Here is a 20,914-nt window from a genome sequence, read left to right on the forward strand (position 1 = left end):
TGCCACTAAGTAGAACTATTAAAGAGTTATTTATATTTTGTCTTGTAAATTATGACGGGTTGGTAGATCTCTTCTATGATTCAGGAGTGTCGCAGCTTAATTAAATAATTTTCCTCCATTAAGATTTTCTGCACGAGTAGAAAAAAATAACTTGATATCCCACAATCTTGCCGATCTAACTACTCAGAATAAATGTTGTAAAAACTCGATTGAATTGACTTAAAAATAAATTTCGTTGTTCTAAAAACAGTAAAACTAAAACGACATCGATATGACATTGTTGTTTGGAACGAGGTACAAATTCATGTCATCATATATCATTTTTCATAAAAACTTCTACTCTCCCTCATTTCTCCGAACACCTCAAGTGCGTCGATGACCTTGCCATCACCATGCGCCTCTTCCTCTTCACTCCTCAAAACTTAACCCCACCCATCTCCATCTCCATCTCCATCTCTACCTCCTCCCTCCTCCTCCTCCTCTTACGCTTCTCCTCCTCCTCCACCTCCACCTCCACCTCCGCCGCCGCCACCCGCGTCTCCCTCTACTTCCATCGCGCCCGCCTCATCGATTCCCTCCGCCTCCGCCTTCGCTCCTCTCAACCCTTTCCCCTCCAATCCTCCTCCGTCTCTAATGTTGACTCCTTCGTCGCCGTCCACGCTCTTCGCTGCGCCCCCTCCCTCGACTCCGCCGTCTCCTTCTTCCGCTCCTTCCCCTCCCCCCACTATTCCCTCTTCCACGCCCTCGCCAAGCGCCTTGCCCTCTCTCGGTGCCCCGCAGAACTCGTCTCCCTTCTCGATTCCTTCCCCTTCCCTCCTTCCCCCATGGATCGCCTCAGATGGCTCTCCGCCGCCGGCGACGTCTCGGCAGCCCTCGCTGCCTGGTCTTCCCTCCGCTCCTCTCCCTCCCTCCGCCGCGGCCATCCCTGCGCCGAGTCGTACAACCTCGTCATGGGCCTCCACGCCGCCGCCGGAGATCACTCCGCCGCGTTGGGTACCTTCTCCCAGATGATTCGCGAAGGGGCGATCCCTAATTCCCGGACCTACACCATCGTCATCGACCACCTCGTGTCCTCCGGGTTTCTCGACTCGGCGTTGGAGGTGTTCTTCCTGTTGCCTTCCATGAGAGTTCGGCGTACTTCAAAGCAGTACAACGTGCTCGCCGAGGCCTTCTCGTCCGCTTCCCGGTTCGACGAACTCCGTGTGTTGATTAGAGAGATGGGTTTCGATGGGATCCTTCCTGGGCGCGCAATGCTGGAAGCCATGACAAGGATGAGGGATGCAGGGCGTGGCGAAGGGACTGACGAGTTCATGAAGGAATTATCACCTGATGAGCGAATTGGATACGCGGTCGATACCGGAGAAGAAGGCGAGGAAGATGGAAGTGATTTCGAGGAAGAAGACAATGATAGAATTCGTTTGAAACCGTGGCTCGATCCTACCGCCCTGGCCAGAGCTTTGGACGATTGGGATCCGAGGGAGATCGCTGAATTGGAGGCGGCGAAGCTAGTATGGACTTCCCGGCTCGTGTGCAAGCTTTTGAGAGCATTCAAGAAGGCCGAGACGGCGTGGGAGTTCTTCTGCTGGGTTGCTTACCAACCGGGAGGCTTTGCCCACGACCGCCACACTGTCGCGAGGATGATCACCATCCTCGCCCGGCACGGGCACGCCGAATTGGTCGACCGTCTTCTCTCCAAGGTGAAGTCTGAGGGAATACTACTACCCTTCGCCACCGTCAGGTTGGTCGTCGACTTCTTTGGCCTATCGAAGAAAGCCGACGCTGCCATTAGAGTCTTCCAGGATGCCGATTCCATTTGCGGTGCAATCTCGGGGCCGAATCGTTTGTTGCTGTACTCTTCCTTGCTTCGAACTATGATCAAGTGTAGGAGGGGATACGAGGCAATGGAGTTGCTAGAAGACATGCTACTGCAAGGCGTTCTTCCTGACGTCCAAACCTTTTCAGGTCTGATGCAATATTTTGCCAGCATTGGTGATCTGAAGAGCGTCCACAAGCTGTTTGGTATGGTGCGGCAATGTGGGCTCGAGCCTGATGCGTACATGTATCGGGTGCTGATTCGAGCTTACTGCAAGCAAGAGAGGGCGGCCCTTGCACTGAGGCTGTTCGAGGAAATGAGGAGCTCGGATATGGCTCCGGATGGAGCCACGAAAACTTTACTTGTCAAGAGCTTGTGGAAGGAAGGGAAGCTCCGGGAGGCGGCATCGGTGGAGGAGAGGTGCGAAGAGGTCGAGACGGGGCTTCCGCATGCCTCGCCGGGGCATGTGTGGACAGTTAGCGCTGCTGATTTCAAGCAGGTGTACGATATTTATTCAAGATGTTTCACTGGGGCTGGTGGATAAAAGTGAAGCTCCCAAGCTGTTCGCGGTTTTGTCCCTAAGAATGATATTGAGCAGTTACACTGGTTCCAGTAAGAGGTTACTCGGCAGCAGTGAAGGGTAGAATTGAAGTTCTCAAGCTGTTTGATTTTTTAGCTTGAGAGCAGACGATATCAGAGATTCTCTAAGGAGGTAATATAGTTTTATCTCGCAAATTTCGTGCATCAATAATACTACGAAGTGAAATTTGCATTTAACACTATGCCAATTAACGTATACGCGGATTATACCTTCTATTTTCAATATTTATAAATTAAGTCTTATGTGTTACCAAATATGTGCAAAAAAAAAATGTTCTGAGTTAGTTTAATACTAAAAAATGTTCTGAGTTATTTGTAAATATTAAAAATAGATAAAAATCCAGGGTGATAAATGCAAAATTTTCTATTATCAAACACATTATCATTAATTATGATAAAAACTCAATAGTACTTTGTGAGATGCACAGCTCCACCCTTTGAAGTACCGAAGACGTTTAGTGTCTTCATGTGCAAGATTGATTGCTCGATGCTCACAACCACAGGTTAGCTCTACCTATGTCTCTACAAGGGCATATTTGTCATTCAATAAAAGATTAGGCCAGTGTTCTCTGTCTTCCAACCACAACCCCTCATCCATACCACGAGTACGAGTGGACCATTAGAAATCTTCCGCATGGCGACCTCTTCGACCTCTCTCCTCCTCCACCTCCACCCTTCCCCTCTTGTCCGCCACCCCACTGTCCGCTGCCTCGCCGTCCCCTCCTCTTCTTCTCCTCCGCCTCTCCTGCGCCGGAGGCAGTCGCTCCTCCTCCTCCTCTCCCTCCCCGCCCCGCTTCTCGCCGGAGGCGCTCCGGCTTCGGCGGCGGATATCCCCCTCTTCGGGATCCGCAAGAAGCTAGCCAAGATTGAGGAGGCGGCGGAGGAGGCCGTGAAGGAGGGGGAGAAGGTGGTGGAGGAGGGGATCGTGGTGGCGGAGAAGGAGATCCAGGTGGCGGAGGAGGAGATCGCTGCCGGAGGAGTTGGGTTCGCGGTCGCCGGCGACCTGGTGCAGGCCGGGGCGGTGGCCGGAGCGGAGGCTGTTGGGGTACTCGTGGGGTTATCCGTCGTTAACGGGATTCTTGGGCCTGAGGGCCAGAAATCCTAGTGACCCATTTTATTCATTCACATGTTATTCGCCTCTACTTGTTTGAATTGTTTTGGGTCTATCTAGGTGTATGTATTTGTAGTAGACGATAATTGTTACGTTTGGATTTCCAAATTCCAAACCATTCTGGGGACATATCATCCCCCTTTCAAATGTGAATTTATTTACATTTATCGTCAATTATATTATACGTGAGTAAGATATGCACTTTGTGAGACCTTTTCTGTAGACAAATCGAACGGATCATTAATGAAAGAGTATTTCGGAGGTTTTGGTTCACATCAAACATCTTTTTTATATCTAATCAAATTTCTTCTCAAAAAACCAAGACTAAAAAATTAGACAAGCTAATCAAGTTTAGAATTTAACTTTAAATCAAACAACGCCATAGGTCTTATATTCATGTATGAGATTTTTCAAAGATAACATTATGGACATCTTTTAAATATAAATTAGTTATCTTTATAACTTTACTTATATTTTATTATTATTAAAATTTTAAAATTTAAATAAGTTTGGACGATAAGATCATTTTAAGATGTAAATATTAAAATGCCATCATAATAACATTAGTTATTGAGAAAGATATTATGGTTGTTTTCTGCTAATAAAAATTTAAACTTTATGGCAACCCTCAATCTGTGATCATTTTTTTTATTTTATTTTATTACTGATGATTTACTTTCTATGAGGTTTGGGAATAAAGTATATATTTAGTTGTAAAATATATTAAATTTTTTTTTTTAATTCATAAGTATCTTTTACGAGCGAATCAAACTAAAGGATTTATGTGAAAATGGGGAATAATTTAGAAGATTTAAGTATAATAATTTCTAGAATATTAATGCAGTAGAATGTTAATAATAATAAAAGTAATATAAATTTTCATTTTGGGAAAAAAATGAAACAGCGGCTGTGGTGATAGACACTGGGCCCGCATATCTCTACTTAAGGCCCAGAAATAAGCGTCACTGCTCTGTCTCGTCGCGAACCGATTCGAATGGCGTCTCTCCTCCTCTCTCCAGCTCTTCCCGCTCCTCTTCCCTGTCTCGCCCCTTTCTTTCGTCGAAATCCCCATCCCATCACTTCTTCCTTCCTCCTCCCAACGGAGTCCTCGATCTATAACCTCCGCTCGAGATCTCGAACCCTCGTTGTCTCCTTCGCGCTCACGGAATCGGAATCTTCCAAGTCCCTCGGCGAGGAGCCCGTCCTTCCCCTCCTCCAAGAGCTCGCCGTAAGCCTCTCTCTCTCTCTCTCTCTCTCTCTCTCTCTCTCTCTCTCTCTCTCTCTCTCGATTTATGGGGTAAGGTTTCATGCATCTCGCTGCTCCCAGGATTGCTTGAAGCTTCCGTCGGATTACCTCTCTCGGCTCCCCGGTGATCTCCGGCTCGATGTAAGTGCCCTTGTATGATCAATTCTAATTTGTTGTTCAATTGTTCGATTCATGGATTCTTATTGATTTCTTCCTTACGAACTGCGAAAAAGCTCAATGACGCATCATTTGATCTTTCAAACGGACCAGTGCTGGATGAGGTTAGTAATTCAACATTTTGTCTGGATAGACGCTAGGATTAGGGTTTGTGTTTTTGTTGAATGGAATAGAGTAGTACATGAAGACTTGATATTGATTTGAGTGTCACACTAACTTACGAATTGAGAGCTGTTGGAGATTTAATTTCTGTGCACGTATTGTTTTAGTGTGGTCGAGAAGTGGGTGAAATGCTTTTAAATCTTTCGCGTGCATGGGAACTAGCTGACACTTCCACTTCAAATAGCATTGCAAGTCAGCTCCCATCAATAGAGGGCTCCTTGACCGGCAACGTAAAATCAGGTATTGATAGCTTGCAAAATCTATCCATCTTTGATGTTATCTTATTTCATCTGTTCTTGTTTGCTTAGTGTAGCACTTGGCAAACGCTTGGTATCTGCCGGAAGAAGATTCGAGGCCATGGGACAATATGGTCAAGGAGAGACGCAAAGGGTAAAGCTAAATCTTGGACTTCTAGTTCTACTATTTAAACCTAGCCATGTAGGACTAACAAAGCTCAGTTTGTTCAAAGGGGGAAAGGGAAAGCTAGTTGACACTGTGGTGTTATTGAGTTGTGGCTGTAAGCCAGTTGTGCTAAAGTGACTTGATCTTTGTCACAACAAGTAAGGTGTGAATTAGGAAAACTAGGTTATTGGATAGGATGGGGCATTTGTTCAGTGCCATATTTCGTTTTCTGTGGAGATTGACCTGACTGAGCCAATTGCTTCTTTGCTTCTCCTATCTGTTGTTGTTGGACTACTATATTTCTGTGAAAAGAGGATCCATCAGTGTAGTCTGAAATACACTGATTTCCATTCTTAACCTAAAACTTCATTAATTGCTAGGGAAGTTTAGCTAAATATTTTGATTTGATGATGTTGAAAGGAAGATTTGATTAAGGTAATGGCTCTTGATGGGATATCCTAGGTTTCACAACCATCTTATGTCCATCTTTTAGTACACTAGGTATTGCTTAGTTTCAGAGGAGATGTTAGGTCGAAACATGCAGTGTGTTACCACTGGCTCTGTGTGTAGCACCAGCTTGCTTCTTTTCTTACTATCTGTTGTTGCTAGCCTCTCTGTTTTCTCAGTGGTTCTGGAGGTATCTTCCACCTCAAGTGCTATCTGCTATATTTTTCTCTTATACATTCTCTACCCTTTTTGTCCATCTCATTTTCTTCACAACCTTCTGATTGTAAAGGATTTAAAGAACCATATGTAGAATAGCAGTAAACCTGTTATCAATCCATCCTAATCCATTTTAGCATATCATCCATTTGAAGATTATTGTATAAAGCTGTTTAATGTATGTAAAATTATGAGGGCATACTTTGCTGACAGTAAGTTTCCCTGTTGATTTAACAAGATTTGAGAATTGATACACTCTGTGACTAGTTTACTCTATGTGATGACATCAAGCGTCGAGGACCAGATCTGTGGCAGCTGAATTATCGAGCTAACATTATGACTAACCTGAATCTAGGATAATAGTATGTATATGTACGTCCTGGAGAATTTAAATAATGAATTTCTGTAGATTGCTAAAGCAATGATTAAGATTGGGAAGCTTCTATCCAGAAGTCCAGTGGTTAAAACTGATGAAGAGCCAAAAAAGGAAAGCAGGATGATGAAGGTAACTTCTTGTCTACTTATCTTTTACCATTTTGAAATGAACAGAAGCGGATGATTCTTCCATTATTTTTTCAGTTTGGCGACTTAGAATTTGAGTTGACCCCGGAGAAAGCTAATATTGGTGCTGCAGTTGGATTAATTTTTGGGTAAGTTCATTCTTGCAGCAATTTTTTGCAAATATTGTCTTCTCATCCAATCGCTTGAGTGGTCTGGATCCACACTTATGCAGATAAAGAATTTAGTTCCGTATGTTTAACCAGCCACTATTAGTTTCTCCTACCTGATGAGAATCTAGTCTGGTCACACAACTATTAATGAGTCTGCTGATTACTTTGCAGCATTCCTGTATGAGAAAACCACCATGATTTTGTTTTCTTCGAAGATCGTCTTAAAATGTTATCTCTTAATTTTGAAACTAGGATTCTCTCCTGGGAACTAAGTCAAGGGGTCCAAAGCATACCAGAAAGCTCGTTGATGTACGCAAATGACAATGCTTTGCCACTAGCCAAGGTACACTTAAAAGAATTTGAAGATTCTCCTTTTCCTTTTTAAGTGAATACAGACTGTTCCTTCTGCTGACTTATTTTGGTGCCTGCTTCCGATCCAGTCACTAAGGGGAGCTCTTCTTGCTATTTGTTATTCATCTGCCATCTTGTCTGCATTTACCTCGGTAGGACTATTGATTTTAGGACGGCAATTGAGCTCTGAAAGCAAGTCTAAATAACTGCATTGTCAGAGGTATGCAATTACCTTCAACTATGCCGAGCTTTGGCGCTTTACTAATGAGGTTAACCATGGTCCACCAGGGGTGGCTTGCCACGCTGGTTTTCTGCTCCGTGCTCTATTATTCCTTGTAGTTATGCTGTTGCCTAACCTGCCCTTGTTCAACCGGGATGAAGGTCTTGGGTATTGAACTTTACTTGTTCACCCGGATGTACATGAAATCATATGAAGCACTGGTTACCTGGATCATAGTTACTTTGTATAAGAAGGTTAACTGGGTTTTACTCATAATGAGACATATTAAGATAGACTGATGTATGATATCATGGAGTAATATTCTACTTGTTTTGGCTGCACATTAGTGTTGTTTCAGTTTAATTTTCTCTTTTTCTCCGCATTCTTTTCTTCAATTGCATATTATTGTTGTTCTACATGCAGCTTTATTCTTTGCTTATTCGGTGTATGCATATTAGTTATCAATCATGAGTTCAGAAGCTTCAGTTTGCTTTTGAGTTAATATTTTGCTGTTCTTGCAACCAAAAGTGAGTTCATGGCGAACTGATTAGCAACTGCTACATTTTAATCAGAAGAGAATCAAGAAGCTTCTATCTACAATTTTCAGGAAGAACATTTTGTAAATGATATGTTCTATACTCTATCCACACCATACATATGATTAACCTGTAAGTACAAAATTTACTTGATTTTATCTGACACAGGTGGAGGGGATGGGGTGAAGGCAGCATCCAAAGACCCAAAAAGATGTATAGGTCTTATACAAGGCTTCTCTTCATCTCTGATTTAGTCTTTCCCCTACAAAAGCTTAATATGGTTCGGCCTAAACAACATTATCAGGTAAGTTGGCCGATTACGATGCATTAGCCCATTACATCTATAAGTAATTTCTTTTAATCTTTCATTTCCTTTTTCTTGAAAGAGAGTGAGAGGGGAGAAGGATTTAGGGAGAATCGGGCCTTTTAGTGTAGTTAACCCATAATATAACAGTATAAGCGTGCTCAAGCACATTAATAGAAATTGTGGCTGCCATTAGTAATAAAGCTTTTCAAGCACCATTAGTTCAAAAATAAAAATTTTATTGAAGATTTCAAAATAAATAAAGATTACACATAAGATCATCAAAACCTGGACATAATCCAGAAGAGAAGTATACAAGGCATCATCTCTTGTCTCGGGATTAATTTGTTTTGAGTTGCATTCTGAATTTCTGGAGTCAGCCATGAGGCCAATAAATCAAACATCTGCAATCGAAAGGAACGCATATTCTGCTTTTCTTCCCTCCATCATAAGTTGCAGCATTAAAAACTAATAACCAGAATCTGTGGCATCCTTCTGTTCATCCAGTGAGACTGCGTCCATCATAATAGATATAGTTTGAGGCCACCCAAAAAATTTGATTCCCAGTTGACCTTCATGGCTGTGCTTCAACTTGAACGCTTCCTCCTCCTGATCATGTTTTACTAAAAATCAGAACTAGCTAATTGCAAAACTAAAAGAACTTCAAGCTGAGGCAGGAAAAACATCATTATCATGTAATATTTTCTTCAAGGTAACTTTGAGCATATAGTCCAAAAAGCCAGTCTCCAAAGAGCAAAACAAGCTACCTCAATTATAGGTACAACATTACAAAACTATCAGAAAACAAGAAAATACAACAATATATCACTGAGGAGAAAACTGCATTGGTTTTGCTATATGCAAGTAAATGGGACTACAATAGTATCTACCAGACCACAAGCTACAGACCCTCACAAGCAGCTCACCCAGTTGCCGGAAACACTAGTTATATGCAATCACATGTGGAAAAGAGGACAAAGATGACGACCTTTCAACTTCTGAAAACACCATAGCCAGTTTACAATGACCTTCCATAAATCACTTAAACAAGGTATTATATCCACCTAATGCGGGAAACGAAAGGTTTCAACATATGACTTCATTATAAGTAAACAGATAAAGTTAAAGATGTTAACAAAAGAAATGTTAACGCAATGTCCCAACATTACCAACTTTCCACCAATGCGGATCTCAAACAATTCTCTTTGAATGAGGATACCATTTACATGGGACTGTGCTAGTCAAGATTGTCGAAATGATCGAGCAAGGTTATATTGTTTTACATCGTTGAATTCCATGGAAACTATTCTAACTAGGGAGGCATCATCATCACTAATTTGTCTCCTTATGTTTCACTCTCTATAAGTGCAACAACCTCCACAACAACAAATTTAAGTGACTGGTTAGCTGTGCATCAAACAGTGGTGAAAAAACCCATACATATAGATATTTAGCTGGAAAAGAACTACCAAAGTGGAGGATTGTCAAATGTTGTTGCAAAGGATTAAAAAGAAGAAAAAAAAAGGCATTGTTCAGTTTTGTGAAAACACTACGACAGGAAAAATTGGTGAAATATCTTGTAAGGTTTAGTGTTTACCAACAAATGCATGTTATATACTATTATGAAGGACTTGGCAACATGACAATATTCACTATGACAATTGAAAGGATCACATATTCCATGAATGTTTTGAGGCTATAGATTTGCTAGTGCTTAAATGAAGTTCCTTCTAAAGCATTGCAAGACTCAATGCTAGTATCTCGTCATTAAACAATCCAAAATGAAAGAAAAAGTAATATTAAAAGCAAGAAACAGGATGATGCATTCAAGGATGAGTATCAGAGGAACATGCCCTGCATCTTAAGAGACTTAAGTAGGAGAAAATATCTTTGGCTTACAATTGCATAAATCCTACTGTTCCAAACTCATATGGATACTAAGTCAGCTAAAATTGATCATTGTTTTTCGGCTCAAAATTAACTTCAAGCAGAGTATCAGATTTAGGTTGCATAAAAACATGAGGACTTGAAGTCAACCTTCCATCCAAGAACAAAGTTTAATTCTAAGAGATTCATAGCTTACCAAATCTATTTCGACCCTTTCTCTCACCGGCAGAGGATTTCTTTTTCATATAAGAACTGTTCCAGTCCCCTCCATCCTGAGCATAGTAATCCATCGGATAGTTGGCCTCTGCATCACCATTATCACAATTCCGACTGCATGACCCACTTCGACAACCAGCCAAATCCAAGCAAGACTTCTCATCCTTTTCTGCACCACATTCACAAATCGAACTCCTCTTCACTGATTCCGCCGGCCTTCCCTTATCCCACCAACTGGGAATATATCCTAATGCAATATCAAATTCAAATGTAGTCAACATGGGCTTCTTGAATCCCTCGCCCCAATCAATCGATAATCGTGGGCAGGCAATCTGCACCCATGCATCCACTGAGCCCCCAAACAACTCCATCCTAGCTGGTGATATCTCCGACATCAGCACCACAGTGTAATCCATGCCCTTCTCCTCCATATGCTCCACCACTCTATCCAAAACTTTAGTACTCCCCTGCCTTCCGAGAGTCCCAAGAATAACCCCCCAATTGGTCGCCTTCCTTGCTGCCAAGATCGCATCTTTCCTCGCCCGCTTCATCCCCTTATGGTCATACCCCTCCAAAACAAGCACTCCAAGAAACGGATCATACCGTAATGCCCTCACGCTAGGGTTCGCAATCATAAATGCCTCGAGGTGAAACCTGCCATCGGCGACAAACACGACGGTCTCAACGCCCTCGGACTTGGGAATTGTCGGTGCCGTGCATCCGAGAACCTCGCCGGCGGAGAGCGGCTTGGCCTGGGGGATTAAAACGTCTTTATACCCATGTAACCGGAGAACAGAGGCGGCGGCGTGGACGGCGGAGACAAACTGAATAGTGCCAGCCAAAGCGAGGCGGGGGGCGGTGGAAGGGTCCGGGAAGGCGGCTCGGATGGCATTAACGAGGCGATCGGCGTCGACTCGAATGTCGACAAAGACGTAGAGGACGGGGAGGAGAGAGGAGGTGACGGGGACGAGGCAGCTGTGGCCGTAGTGAACGAGGAGGTCGGCGGAGAGGGCAGCGGCGGAGGAGTCGGCGAGGCAGCAGGCACCGTATGTGGGGTCGGCGAGGACGAGGAAGTCCGCGCTGGGGTCGGAGAATTTACGGAGGATGTCGGCGATGGGAAGGGAGTACATGAGGAGGCCTTCAGGGAGTTGGAGGGCGACGCGGCGGGCAGACGAGGAGCGGAGGCGGTGGATCGTCTTGTGTATCTCGAAGTCATAGTTGGAGGGGAGGAGGGAGATGGCGGCGTTAAGGGCTGGGTCGGAGAGGATGGAAGGGGGGATCTGGGAGCGGACGAAGCGCTTCGGAGCTGGTTTCCTAGGGTTAGGGTTTGGGTGGGCGGAGAGGGAAAACGTGGAGGAGGAGGAAAGGTCAGAGGACTCCATGGAGGGAATCAGGGTTTTGGAATTGAAGAGGAAGACGACTACGGGGTAAGTTTTCAACTGTCGAGTAAACCATAATAGACACTATAAATAGCTGGCCACTGAGACATACATAAACGAAAGAATAAATAATATTCCTAGTTAATTCGAACACAATATACATTGTTATCCTTTTTTTTTCAGCAATATACATTGTCAAAACATAGTTACCTGTTATATATATGTTCTTAGATCTCCTCATTACTCAAAATTATAGACTGACATACTTGTACAAAGATGGGTTCTGGCAAATTTTCTTTGGAAAGATACTTCTTTTACATATCAGTCTGTTCATTCATCTACTATGTTTATCTATCACCACAAGTGTTAGACCCACCCATGAAGTAATTGAGTTATTATTATTTTTTTTTTTTGGTCTAGTACAAATGCTGCTTATCACTTCATAGCTGTTATAGTATTCTAGTCCAAGAACCCAGGAATGGGAAAACTGCAATCAAAAGCCTCCAAAATAGTGGTGCATCTCTATATTTTCCCCTCTTTGACAACTTCTTCACTGGCTCTACTGGAGTTGAGTCATTTACTTTAGGTGCTTGCCTTCTCTGAGAACCTTTTATGGGTCCCTTTTGCCTATCTAGTTCATCCCATCCTCCGAAACTGGGTCTGCGCGGCACAGCCCCCTTATCAGCAACACCAGTATCTGCAGATACCCATGTCTGATAGCCCGACTTTCCATTGTTGACACTGCCGCTTTCTTCTTGCCGTTGCTTCTTGAAGTCACTTGTAGACCTTGCAAATGGATTCTTCTTGGTCTTAGGCCTGGCTCTTGGCCCTTCACGTGCCTTTCCCCATACCTTGTTAAATGCAAGAGAGATTGCTGATTGTCCAAGAGGAAATGCTAGGGCCATAAGGAAAGCTTTTGGACCTGTTGCAAGAAGCATTGAAGCAATAATGGCTGGTAGCAAATAGCCATACGACCTGAACACCTGCCACAATGCCATACAATTATAACGAAATCAGAATAGCATTGATGCGTACCACTAGAGCTGATCTATCAAATGATGCATATTTTCACAGTAGTGTATTTGCAGGAGGGGGAAAGGAAAGGACTAAAATGATACGATCTATAACATGTTTCACTGCATATTACATCTTCAGTCTGAGGGGAACAAAAACAAAAATGTTCTTTTTTGCTAGAAGTAGATCAGAGATTACTACACCAGCAAGAACAAAGGTGCTCATTATAGTAGTAGGCTTGGTTACGTAATGCAATGGCCCTTATGATTTCTTACCTTCCCAATAAATGTGCTTAAATTATTCATACAGTGAAGAAGCATCTAGCATGTTTATTATGTATTATACAAGAATCATTTGTACACATAGGAGATAGTTAGGCCATATCCTTTCATATGGTTCTTAGGAAACCCAATTGCTTTTCAGTTCCTTGTATAGCTAAAACAGATCAGTGAGTTATAGTACTGGGACTAGTTTTATTAGTAAGAGTTAGAGGTCTGCAGAAATCTTAACATGTTGTTCATATCGCGCGCACTGGAATTACATGCAATAAATTTTACATCTAAAGAGAAGCAAAGAAAAGATGTGAAAAATCATATGCAAAGAGTGTGGCCAAGACGCAGATAGTTTGCAGGAACAAGTTATAACTTCTGAGACCTAAGCTACAATGACAATTCAAGGATTACTCCTCGTTCGAACATCCTTCTGATCTGCTAACTTCGCTCTAGCAAAACTAGCAGAGAAAGCTACGTATTTGTCTCAACACCACAAACCCTTTATTTTCTAATTTCCAATTGAAAAAAGCTCTTACAATTCCTCAAAGATTGCTACCGCTTGCTCATTAACTTTGCCAAATCAATAGACTACCACTTGTCGCATATATCATGAATATGATATTTTTCTGCTGAGACAGCGCAAATTTTCTAATATTGTGAGATACTTTATGTGATTAGATGATCTTGCTCAGAAACATTCTTTACAAACTTCTACTCCCATCCCCAATTCAAAGCTTTAGCTTATTGACGGTAGGCGTGCTCCTCATGCAAATCACTTAGTGAAGGGGGCTCGCTTGCTATCCGCTACTATCTTTCATCTCACTTAGAACTACAATCTACTTTGCTAAATCACACCAATCCTCTCACGCAGCAGTAAAAATACAGTACCTTAATAACTTCTCACTCTAACTTTCCATCGAACACTTTGCTTGCATAATCCATAAACTAATCCAAAAACAATATGTAATAAAAGATAAACATATAAACAGAGACAAGCTCGCACCTTAAAGATCCAAATCTTTTCCCATGGCTTATCAAATGAATCGTCATCGAATGGGTCGAATTCGAATTCGTCATCGAGACCGTCGGAGGAGTCGTCGGACCACCATGTCCTCTTCTCTTTTCGGGGGTAATCTTTGACCTCGTCTTCCGCTTCGGAACTTTGGCGTCGGAACCAACCGGGCCGGATAGACTCGACGTTCGAGTCCCAAGGAGGACGGCCGGTGCGCCGGCTGTGGCAGAGGAAGCCGCGAGTCCGAGTAGGCTGCGGTGAGGATGGTAGGCTGGGTCGAGGAATAGGGTCAGGGTTCCGAAGGGAGGGAGGAGGAGGAGGAAGAGATGTAGGTGAAAAGGAAAGGAGATTGGAAGTAATCATAGCATTTCAGAGAGAGAGAGAGAGAGTGGGAGAGATGAAGCGTGGCGAGAGCATTAGATTTTGTATTTTAGTCCTGATAATGTTTTTGGTTATTTCTTTTCTTCTTTTTTGGTGCATTATAGTTGGATATCGTTTTAAACTTCTTTATTTTATATGTATACCATTTAAAAAATAAAAATAATATTTAGCTGAATATCTCTGAAAATACTTAAATATATGGTCATTAAGAAGATAATAATAAAAAAGAATTTTATAAATCGCACCCTATATTTATTTTATCCCCGTATTTAAGAATTTTATAATCTAACTCCTTATTTTTTCATAATTCTTATTTAATATTCTAATAATACTTAAATTACTAAAATACCCCTATATATTTTTTTCATCTTTCCTAACCATCTTCTTCCACAATCGCTCACTGATGCCATTATTTTTCCTTATTCTTATCCTTTCTTCTTCCTCTGCTTATCATTTCTTCTTCAACCAAAAGTTAACAAGAGAAGATGAGCTTTTAGTCCTCTTCCTCTACCTCACTTTAAATCCTCTTCCCTACCTCCATTCAATAATCATATAGCTAGTTCCCGACAAATTTATTAAATAATTATTAAAGGGAGAAAAATGAAAGAAAAAGAGGATAAAAAATATAGAGATAATTTATATATTTATAGATTATTTTATATATTATGATGTAATATTGTTTTGTTAGTATCGTCCAAATTAACTCAGAGTATCAAATAAAAATTATAAGAAAAAAAGAGAAGTCAAATAATAAAATTCTCAAAAAAAAAACAGAGTGTAAATTATAATATAAGTAAAATATAGAGTGTAATCTATAAAAAAAATTTAAAAAAAAACTTTTAAAAGATACGTACAAAGATCTAATATTTTTAGTTTTAACAAAAGGAAATAATGTTTCAACACTCTTTAACTTTCGAAATTGTTCCTCTATTATTCAAAAGAACGATAAAAAGGCCATTTAGTGTGAGTTTTCCTGAGAACGACAAAAGAAGTTTAGAGAGTGAGTTTTCTTACTTCTATCGAAACCAACCACCTTCCTTATTTTAGATTCAATCAACTCACAACAACACGTCAATCAGCTGACTTTTTTCCCAAAATCATTTCAATCAAACATCTAGCAAACCATCCAGCATCTACAATGATCGCCAAGTTAATCAAAACACTCCAAAGTCACAAAAATTAACGCCTAACAAAACTATAGATCCTTAAGGCATCAATCTGACCGTGTTAAATTTGGTCCTTCCAGCAAAACTAGTCTCATGATGCTTACAGAAAAAACCTTCAATCTGCCATCAAAAGGCTTCCGCCAGGTACAATAATTTGTGAAGTCCAAGCACCAAGTGACGCTTATCTTCAGTAGCATCGGCGAATCACCAGCATATTATAGCTTTAATTTTCGAAGCATGCCTGCAAGGGAAAAATAAGAAAGAGCTCAGCTATGTGACCTGCAAGCCTATGGAACAAAGATAAACTGAGTTGTGAAAACACCTAGTTATATCAGATAATTCATCTCGGCAGAACGATCACCACAAGAACAAAAGCCTGACCAGGTGTTCATAAGTTATGGAATTCAATAAATGTAGCATATTTCCCTCTAAAAACCTTTTGAGTGTCTATAAGAAATGCCACTCAAAAGTCAGAAGTATAAAATTTAGCATATATCCACTGCATAGTCATACATGTATGGTTAAATGTGATACTATGGGACTTCTTAATAGAATCTATGATAGGCTCCTTTAGTTTCGAAGAGGTATGAGATACTTCAGAACATTTTAATGACATCAAAATATGCTTGGTATCATATATATGAAGGGCCTTCAATTAATCATTATCTCAGAACCAGAGGAAACAGTATCAACTAATTGTTAGACACAGTGATGGTGGCTGGAAAATTAACAAAAGCCTGAGCAGTCAGATTTAACATGCACTAATGAAACTGATACCATGACTCGAACACAATATCCCATAATAAATGCATAAGTTATATGGTTGATAAGACATGTCCATGTAGTTAACCTTGCAGGCAGTTAAGCTTAATACGGAATATAATTAGGCTGTCCATTGTGTATGCAGACAGTAAGAATAGGAATTAAATTGTTATATGTCCACGGTTAAGCAGGCAATCGTAGACAAGAAGTTTGTGAAGATCATCTTCAACATTAAATTCTCCAGAAAAGATGGAGGTATGTCACCTGAGTAACTATCTCACTTGGACCATCTTGAATACGAATGGTAAGAATGCAGATCAAAAACTCTAACCGAGACCAGGATTGTTAATGCATCCATGATAGCATATATCTGTTTATTCTACAACAATCAAAAGTAATTCATAGTTCATACCACAAAATTAGAAAAGTATAATCAGTCGAAGTAATGAATCTTGCTCCTTTTGAACAACTGAATTTTCCTGAATAATTCTCTCCTGTCATTACATTGGAAAAAACACTACATCCCACAAAATTAAACATGATTTGGATCGATTCACTGAGGCTTCCATAGAAAAGAACCCATTCAAGTCTGAGTTACAATGAACTTTGGTTTGCAGAAATTTTTCTTAACAAAATAAATCTCATGAGATGCACATCATAAACAAATTAAAAAGTAAACTGAAGTCTAAGAAGCCCCTCACATACCATTTTTCGCCATTTTCTTTGTCCGCATGGAGATATTGCATCTACTCCACTTTTGCAACTTTTCTGAGTTCAACCTGGCCGGTCAATGGGCACTGCATCTCTGTCCAACTAATAGGAACCATTGTACCACCTGAAAAACAAAGTGAAAAACTTGTTGCATCATCACCTTGTACATACACGCCTTAATGTTCTGCTAATGATTTAAATATGTGACAACAATAACACAATCACTCAATCAGTTTGTTATGGACTCAAGGTCACTATATATTTTTTAAACTATATTGTGAAGAACAAAATTGCCAAGATAAAAACATGTTAAATAGGTATATTAGAGTTATTAGATATATATATTATTCATTTATCTTATTTTATCATGGCCTTGTATAAATAGGGCTTTGCTCTCTTTTTCATTATATGCAAAATACAAAACATTTTTCTCCCAAACTCTTCTCTTCTCCTTCTCTCTTCTCCCTCAACCCAATCTAGGGTCAAGCCTAATAACGTTACAAGATAGACAAAAATCAAGAGGTAATCAATCATGCTAGCTACTTTTATTGTCAAAGACCATACCATATATGTGACAACATAAAGCACACTCAAAGAGAGAGGAGAGAGAGGAGTTTATAAGGAGAGTGAATCAAACAATGAGATGAGAAAAATCCTTGGTGTAAGCATAGAAGTGAAACTAAACATTCATATGATGCAGCAATCTTGCTAACTGAAAAAAAAAATTCTGCATGTCATTAAGGAAAATTAGATCACATAATGCAATAATGGGAAATCACAATTTGCAACTAAAGAATAAAAAAGAACTCATTAATTTAAGGCTTAAGAGATATCGATATTGTACCTACAATACTTTGAGCAGAGACTACTCCCAGTTCATTTTTTGCAGTAGAAAGATAATACGCCCTTGCATCACCAAGTGAGAGCTTCACACAGAAATAAGATTTGAAAGCATTATCCTCTTGATCATACTTTGAGATCACAGATGAAATGTTTTACACATCTTAAGCTATTAAAGAAAAATGAATGAGCATATGGATACTATCAATACCTTTGCCCCTCATCCTTCGAGAATAAGGAGGATGTAAATATGCTAATAGATATAGACAGAGAGAGAGAGAGAGGGGGAGAGACGAGAGATAGAAAGTTCACACAGATTTAATGTAGATGCATATGACCTAGAACTATATCTAGATTCCAGCAAAAGTAATCAACCCAAAATTACAATACCTTGCAGAAAAAGAAGGAAAGAAGAACATAGAAAGGGTAACGTAAAACTATTTTTTCAGCATACCACTAAAGCTCTAACAATGTCACCAGGACGAAAAGATTGGTACATATCCACTTTATCTATTTCAGTTGCACGCACATCTTGTTGCCTGTGAAAATTTAAAAAGTCAATCCGTTAATGAAGATTAACTTTGTAACATTTGTAGTCAAGCAACATTTATGGCACAGAGAAACCTATGCAAAATCCACTTGGACACCAACTAACAGCCAATTGCTAAAGCAATTTTTATTGTCATGAAACATGGGAAATAAAACCTACATTTCTACCATGCATGATATGAAAGAAACTGGGGCTACAGTCTAGCATCATTAGAAAGTAAAACAAAGAAACCTCATCAAAATTCTACCACTTTCCTTTTTAAGATCCTCAACTAAACATGGAAATAAATCAAAAGAAAAGGCAAAACTTTAGAAAAGCAACGGTGAGGTTGATCAGGGAGGAAAAAGGATCAACTAAAGAATGGTCAGTAATTGTAAGATTCATGTTAGCATCATTAGACTGGAGATTAAGGAAACCAAGCATGGAAAAAAGATCTGAATTCTGAAGAAAGAAATTAACAGTAATGAACATTAAAACACGGGAAAATATAGTTCCATAAAAACTATAAATATCTACATTCAAATTAACTAGATATAGGTTTTCTTTTTGGGGGCTTACGAGAAATAATATTAAGGCTATGACATGCTGAGAATTTATGACTTCAAATGTGGCACATATTGGAACTTTGAAGAGGTGCAATATTCGACAAAGTATGACACAATTTGGGGCTCCAAAAACAGCAGCGCCACAATGCACAAGGCAGAGGGCGAGGTATGGGAAGGAAAGGTTTTATGGAACTTCCATCCATTTCTTGAGAGTTTTCTGTCACTTAACAACCATTAGGTTGTGTCAGCCTTATTGTCATACTAAATGATGAAACTCAGCTAGGGTCAAGCAGAACATTAATGCCTTAATCTACAAACAAAAATATACACTTTCACAAAATCCTACCTTATTGTGCCAGTGAATTTTTCCCTCACAGCCTTGGATTCAACGCACATTATATCAACTGAAGCCAACTTAGCCATGACTTTAGTTACCTGCCAATGAATATAATACGCCATACATTATGGAATGCCAACATGTGTTTGGCACAAAATTCTTCTATTTGAGCAAAAAGAAAATAATGATTATGTAGATTGACAAACACCACTCATAACGTCCATTAGGAGGGGAACAGGAGAGAACTACCTTATAAGCTTCTGCCTCTTCACTTAATATCTTCGGTATATAAACATATACCAATGAAGAGGAGAAATGAAGCACAATGTTAGGATTACTGTGAAGCCACCCTCAGGAAAGCATATAAACCTAAATTATCTTATCAGCATACAAAAGACTACCATAATTAAAATTACAGTGGTAGTTCTAACAACCCAACACTACCTATCAGCTCTTCAAACGGCATTTCAGAAAATCAAAAAATATATCCAATAGAAAAGGACAGAGTTTTAACTAATGCAATAAGTTTCTCGTCTAGTTGTCGCAAAAGCGACTTGCATCACTACACCATCAAAGGCTTCAATTTTTTTTCTACTCTAGTCAAACTAGCATGAACAAAGGAAGAAATAGGATCCGGAGAAGACGAAGGCGTACTCGACCGATGACGACGGATCCCGGCTGCGGGACGGCGCCGTGAGCCTTAAGTCCGACGACTTCCACCGTTCGCCTCTGCAAAGAAAGCGAAGCAAGAAGAGAGATTAAAATACGACCCCAACCCTAACCCTAAGCCCAACTCGACGGAGAGGAGAGAGAACCAGGTCGGAAGAGTCGACAGGAGGAGGGATAAATCTTGGTTTGCCAGTGAGAGACGCGCGTATAGATCGCCCGTTCGGGGCGAGGTACGCTCCTCTTCCCGCGACGAGATCGGTGGAGTCGCCCAGGAGCTCACCGGGGGTGACCGTATCCTTTTCGCCGTCGATAGCCATACCTCTCGGTCTCTTCCTTTCTTTCTTTTGTCGATTAGAAACCTCTTGTCACTCGAAGAGAAGAGAGGTACAAGGAGGGGTATGTAAAACTCGGACACCTGCCATGCACGTGATACTTTCAAAACGGGTTTTGGGCCTCGGACGAATTCCTAATATCCGGCCCATTACTAATCCGTTAATGTGTTAATTGAGTGGGCTATATATCCATTGTATTGGGCCATGCAACCCTAAAAAGGTGATCATTTTTCTCTGGATTTTTATTGGAAATTTTCAATTACCCCCATAATTAGTATGATTTTTTAAAAATATTAGATAAATCTAGCTAATCATGATTAAAACATAATTTAGATCTAAAAAGACTATTTTATCCTTGCATAATTTATTAAAAATAGTTTAATGGCTATCCGATATTATACCTTATACCATAGCACAATGAAATATCTTATTTTATGTGCCATAAAAATTTGTTGATCAATATTAGTCTAAACTTAAAAAGGAATTTTAGGTATTCATATCTATTTATTAACATTAATAATAATTTATTAAGAATATTCTACTAAAAAGTAATCATAAAGGCAATTCTAAGAAGAAAGATTTTAG

General features: G+C 40.3%; 6 protein-coding genes across 8 annotated transcripts; 3 read left to right on the forward strand and 3 right to left on the reverse strand.

Annotated features, from left to right (window-relative positions):
* The first annotated feature begins 350 nt into the window (after positions 1-350).
* On the forward strand, positions 351-2,806 carry LOC140769932 (pentatricopeptide repeat-containing protein At5g66631). The gene has a single exon (XM_073110844.1). It carries the CDS (start codon positions 393-395, stop codon positions 2,355-2,357), a length of 1,965 nt encoding a protein of 654 aa, XP_072966945.1. The 5' UTR covers positions 351-392; the 3' UTR covers positions 2,358-2,806.
* A 147-nt stretch (positions 2,807-2,953) lies between these two features.
* LOC140769934 (uncharacterized) lies at positions 2,954-3,719 on the forward strand. Its single transcript, XM_073110847.1, has one exon. It carries the CDS (start codon positions 3,048-3,050, stop codon positions 3,516-3,518), a length of 471 nt encoding a protein of 156 aa, XP_072966948.1. The 5' UTR covers positions 2,954-3,047; the 3' UTR covers positions 3,519-3,719.
* Positions 3,720-4,483: 764 nt separating this feature from the next.
* On the forward strand, positions 4,484-7,757 carry LOC140769933 (uncharacterized). 2 transcript variants are annotated; one of them, XM_073110846.1, is made up of 10 exons: positions 4,484-4,752; positions 4,852-4,911; positions 5,004-5,051; positions 5,217-5,349; positions 5,423-5,499; positions 6,584-6,679; positions 6,754-6,824; positions 7,098-7,188; positions 7,286-7,416; positions 7,485-7,757. In XM_073110846.1, exons 1-9 carry the CDS (start codon positions 4,519-4,521, stop codon positions 7,400-7,402), a joined length of 927 nt encoding a protein of 308 aa, XP_072966947.1. In that variant the 5' UTR covers positions 4,484-4,518; the 3' UTR covers positions 7,403-7,416; positions 7,485-7,757. The 2 variants fall into 2 exon arrangements, with proteins under 2 accessions (XP_072966947.1, XP_072966946.1); XM_073110845.1 differs by having other exon boundaries at positions 7,286-7,757.
* A 719-nt stretch (positions 7,758-8,476) lies between these two features.
* LOC140769976 (uncharacterized) lies at positions 8,477-11,873 on the reverse strand. Its single transcript, XM_073110908.1, has 2 exons — positions 10,340-11,873; positions 8,477-8,865 (listed from the first exon to the last, which is right to left on the reverse strand). The coding sequence occupies exons 1-2, from the start codon at positions 11,739-11,741 to the stop codon at positions 8,831-8,833; spliced, it is 1,437 nt and encodes a 478-aa protein (XP_072967009.1). The 5' UTR covers positions 11,742-11,873; the 3' UTR covers positions 8,477-8,830.
* Positions 11,874-12,117: 244 nt separating this feature from the next.
* Positions 12,118-14,663, reverse strand: LOC140769977 (uncharacterized). The gene is made up of 2 exons (XM_073110909.1): positions 14,028-14,663; positions 12,118-12,721 (listed from the first exon to the last, which is right to left on the reverse strand). The coding sequence occupies exons 1-2, from the start codon at positions 14,397-14,399 to the stop codon at positions 12,188-12,190; spliced, it is 906 nt and encodes a 301-aa protein (XP_072967010.1). The 5' UTR covers positions 14,400-14,663; the 3' UTR covers positions 12,118-12,187.
* Positions 14,664-15,412: 749 nt separating this feature from the next.
* LOC140769978 (uncharacterized) lies at positions 15,413-20,366 on the reverse strand. 2 transcript variants are annotated; one of them, XR_012105971.1, is made up of 8 exons: positions 20,144-20,366; positions 19,983-20,057; positions 19,338-19,426; positions 18,351-18,435; positions 17,901-17,982; positions 17,051-17,180; positions 15,906-15,959; positions 15,413-15,824 (listed from the first exon to the last, which is right to left on the reverse strand). XR_012105971.1 is itself a non-coding variant. In XM_073110910.1 (7 exons), the coding sequence occupies exons 1-6, from the start codon at positions 20,312-20,314 to the stop codon at positions 17,092-17,094; spliced, it is 591 nt and encodes a 196-aa protein (XP_072967011.1). In that variant the 5' UTR covers positions 20,315-20,366; the 3' UTR covers positions 15,428-15,824; positions 17,051-17,091. The 2 variants fall into 2 exon arrangements, 1 of the variants encoding a protein (XP_072967011.1); XM_073110910.1 differs by lacking the exon at positions 15,906-15,959 and having other exon boundaries at positions 15,428-15,824.
* Positions 20,367-20,914: the final 548 nt, after the last annotated feature.

The sequence above is a fragment of the Typha angustifolia genome, chromosome 11 (genome assembly GCF_048772165.1).
Source record: "Typha angustifolia cultivar Huaian chromosome 11, ASM4877216v1, whole genome shotgun sequence".
Lineage (NCBI taxonomy): Eukaryota > Viridiplantae > Streptophyta > Magnoliopsida > Poales > Typhaceae > Typha > Typha angustifolia.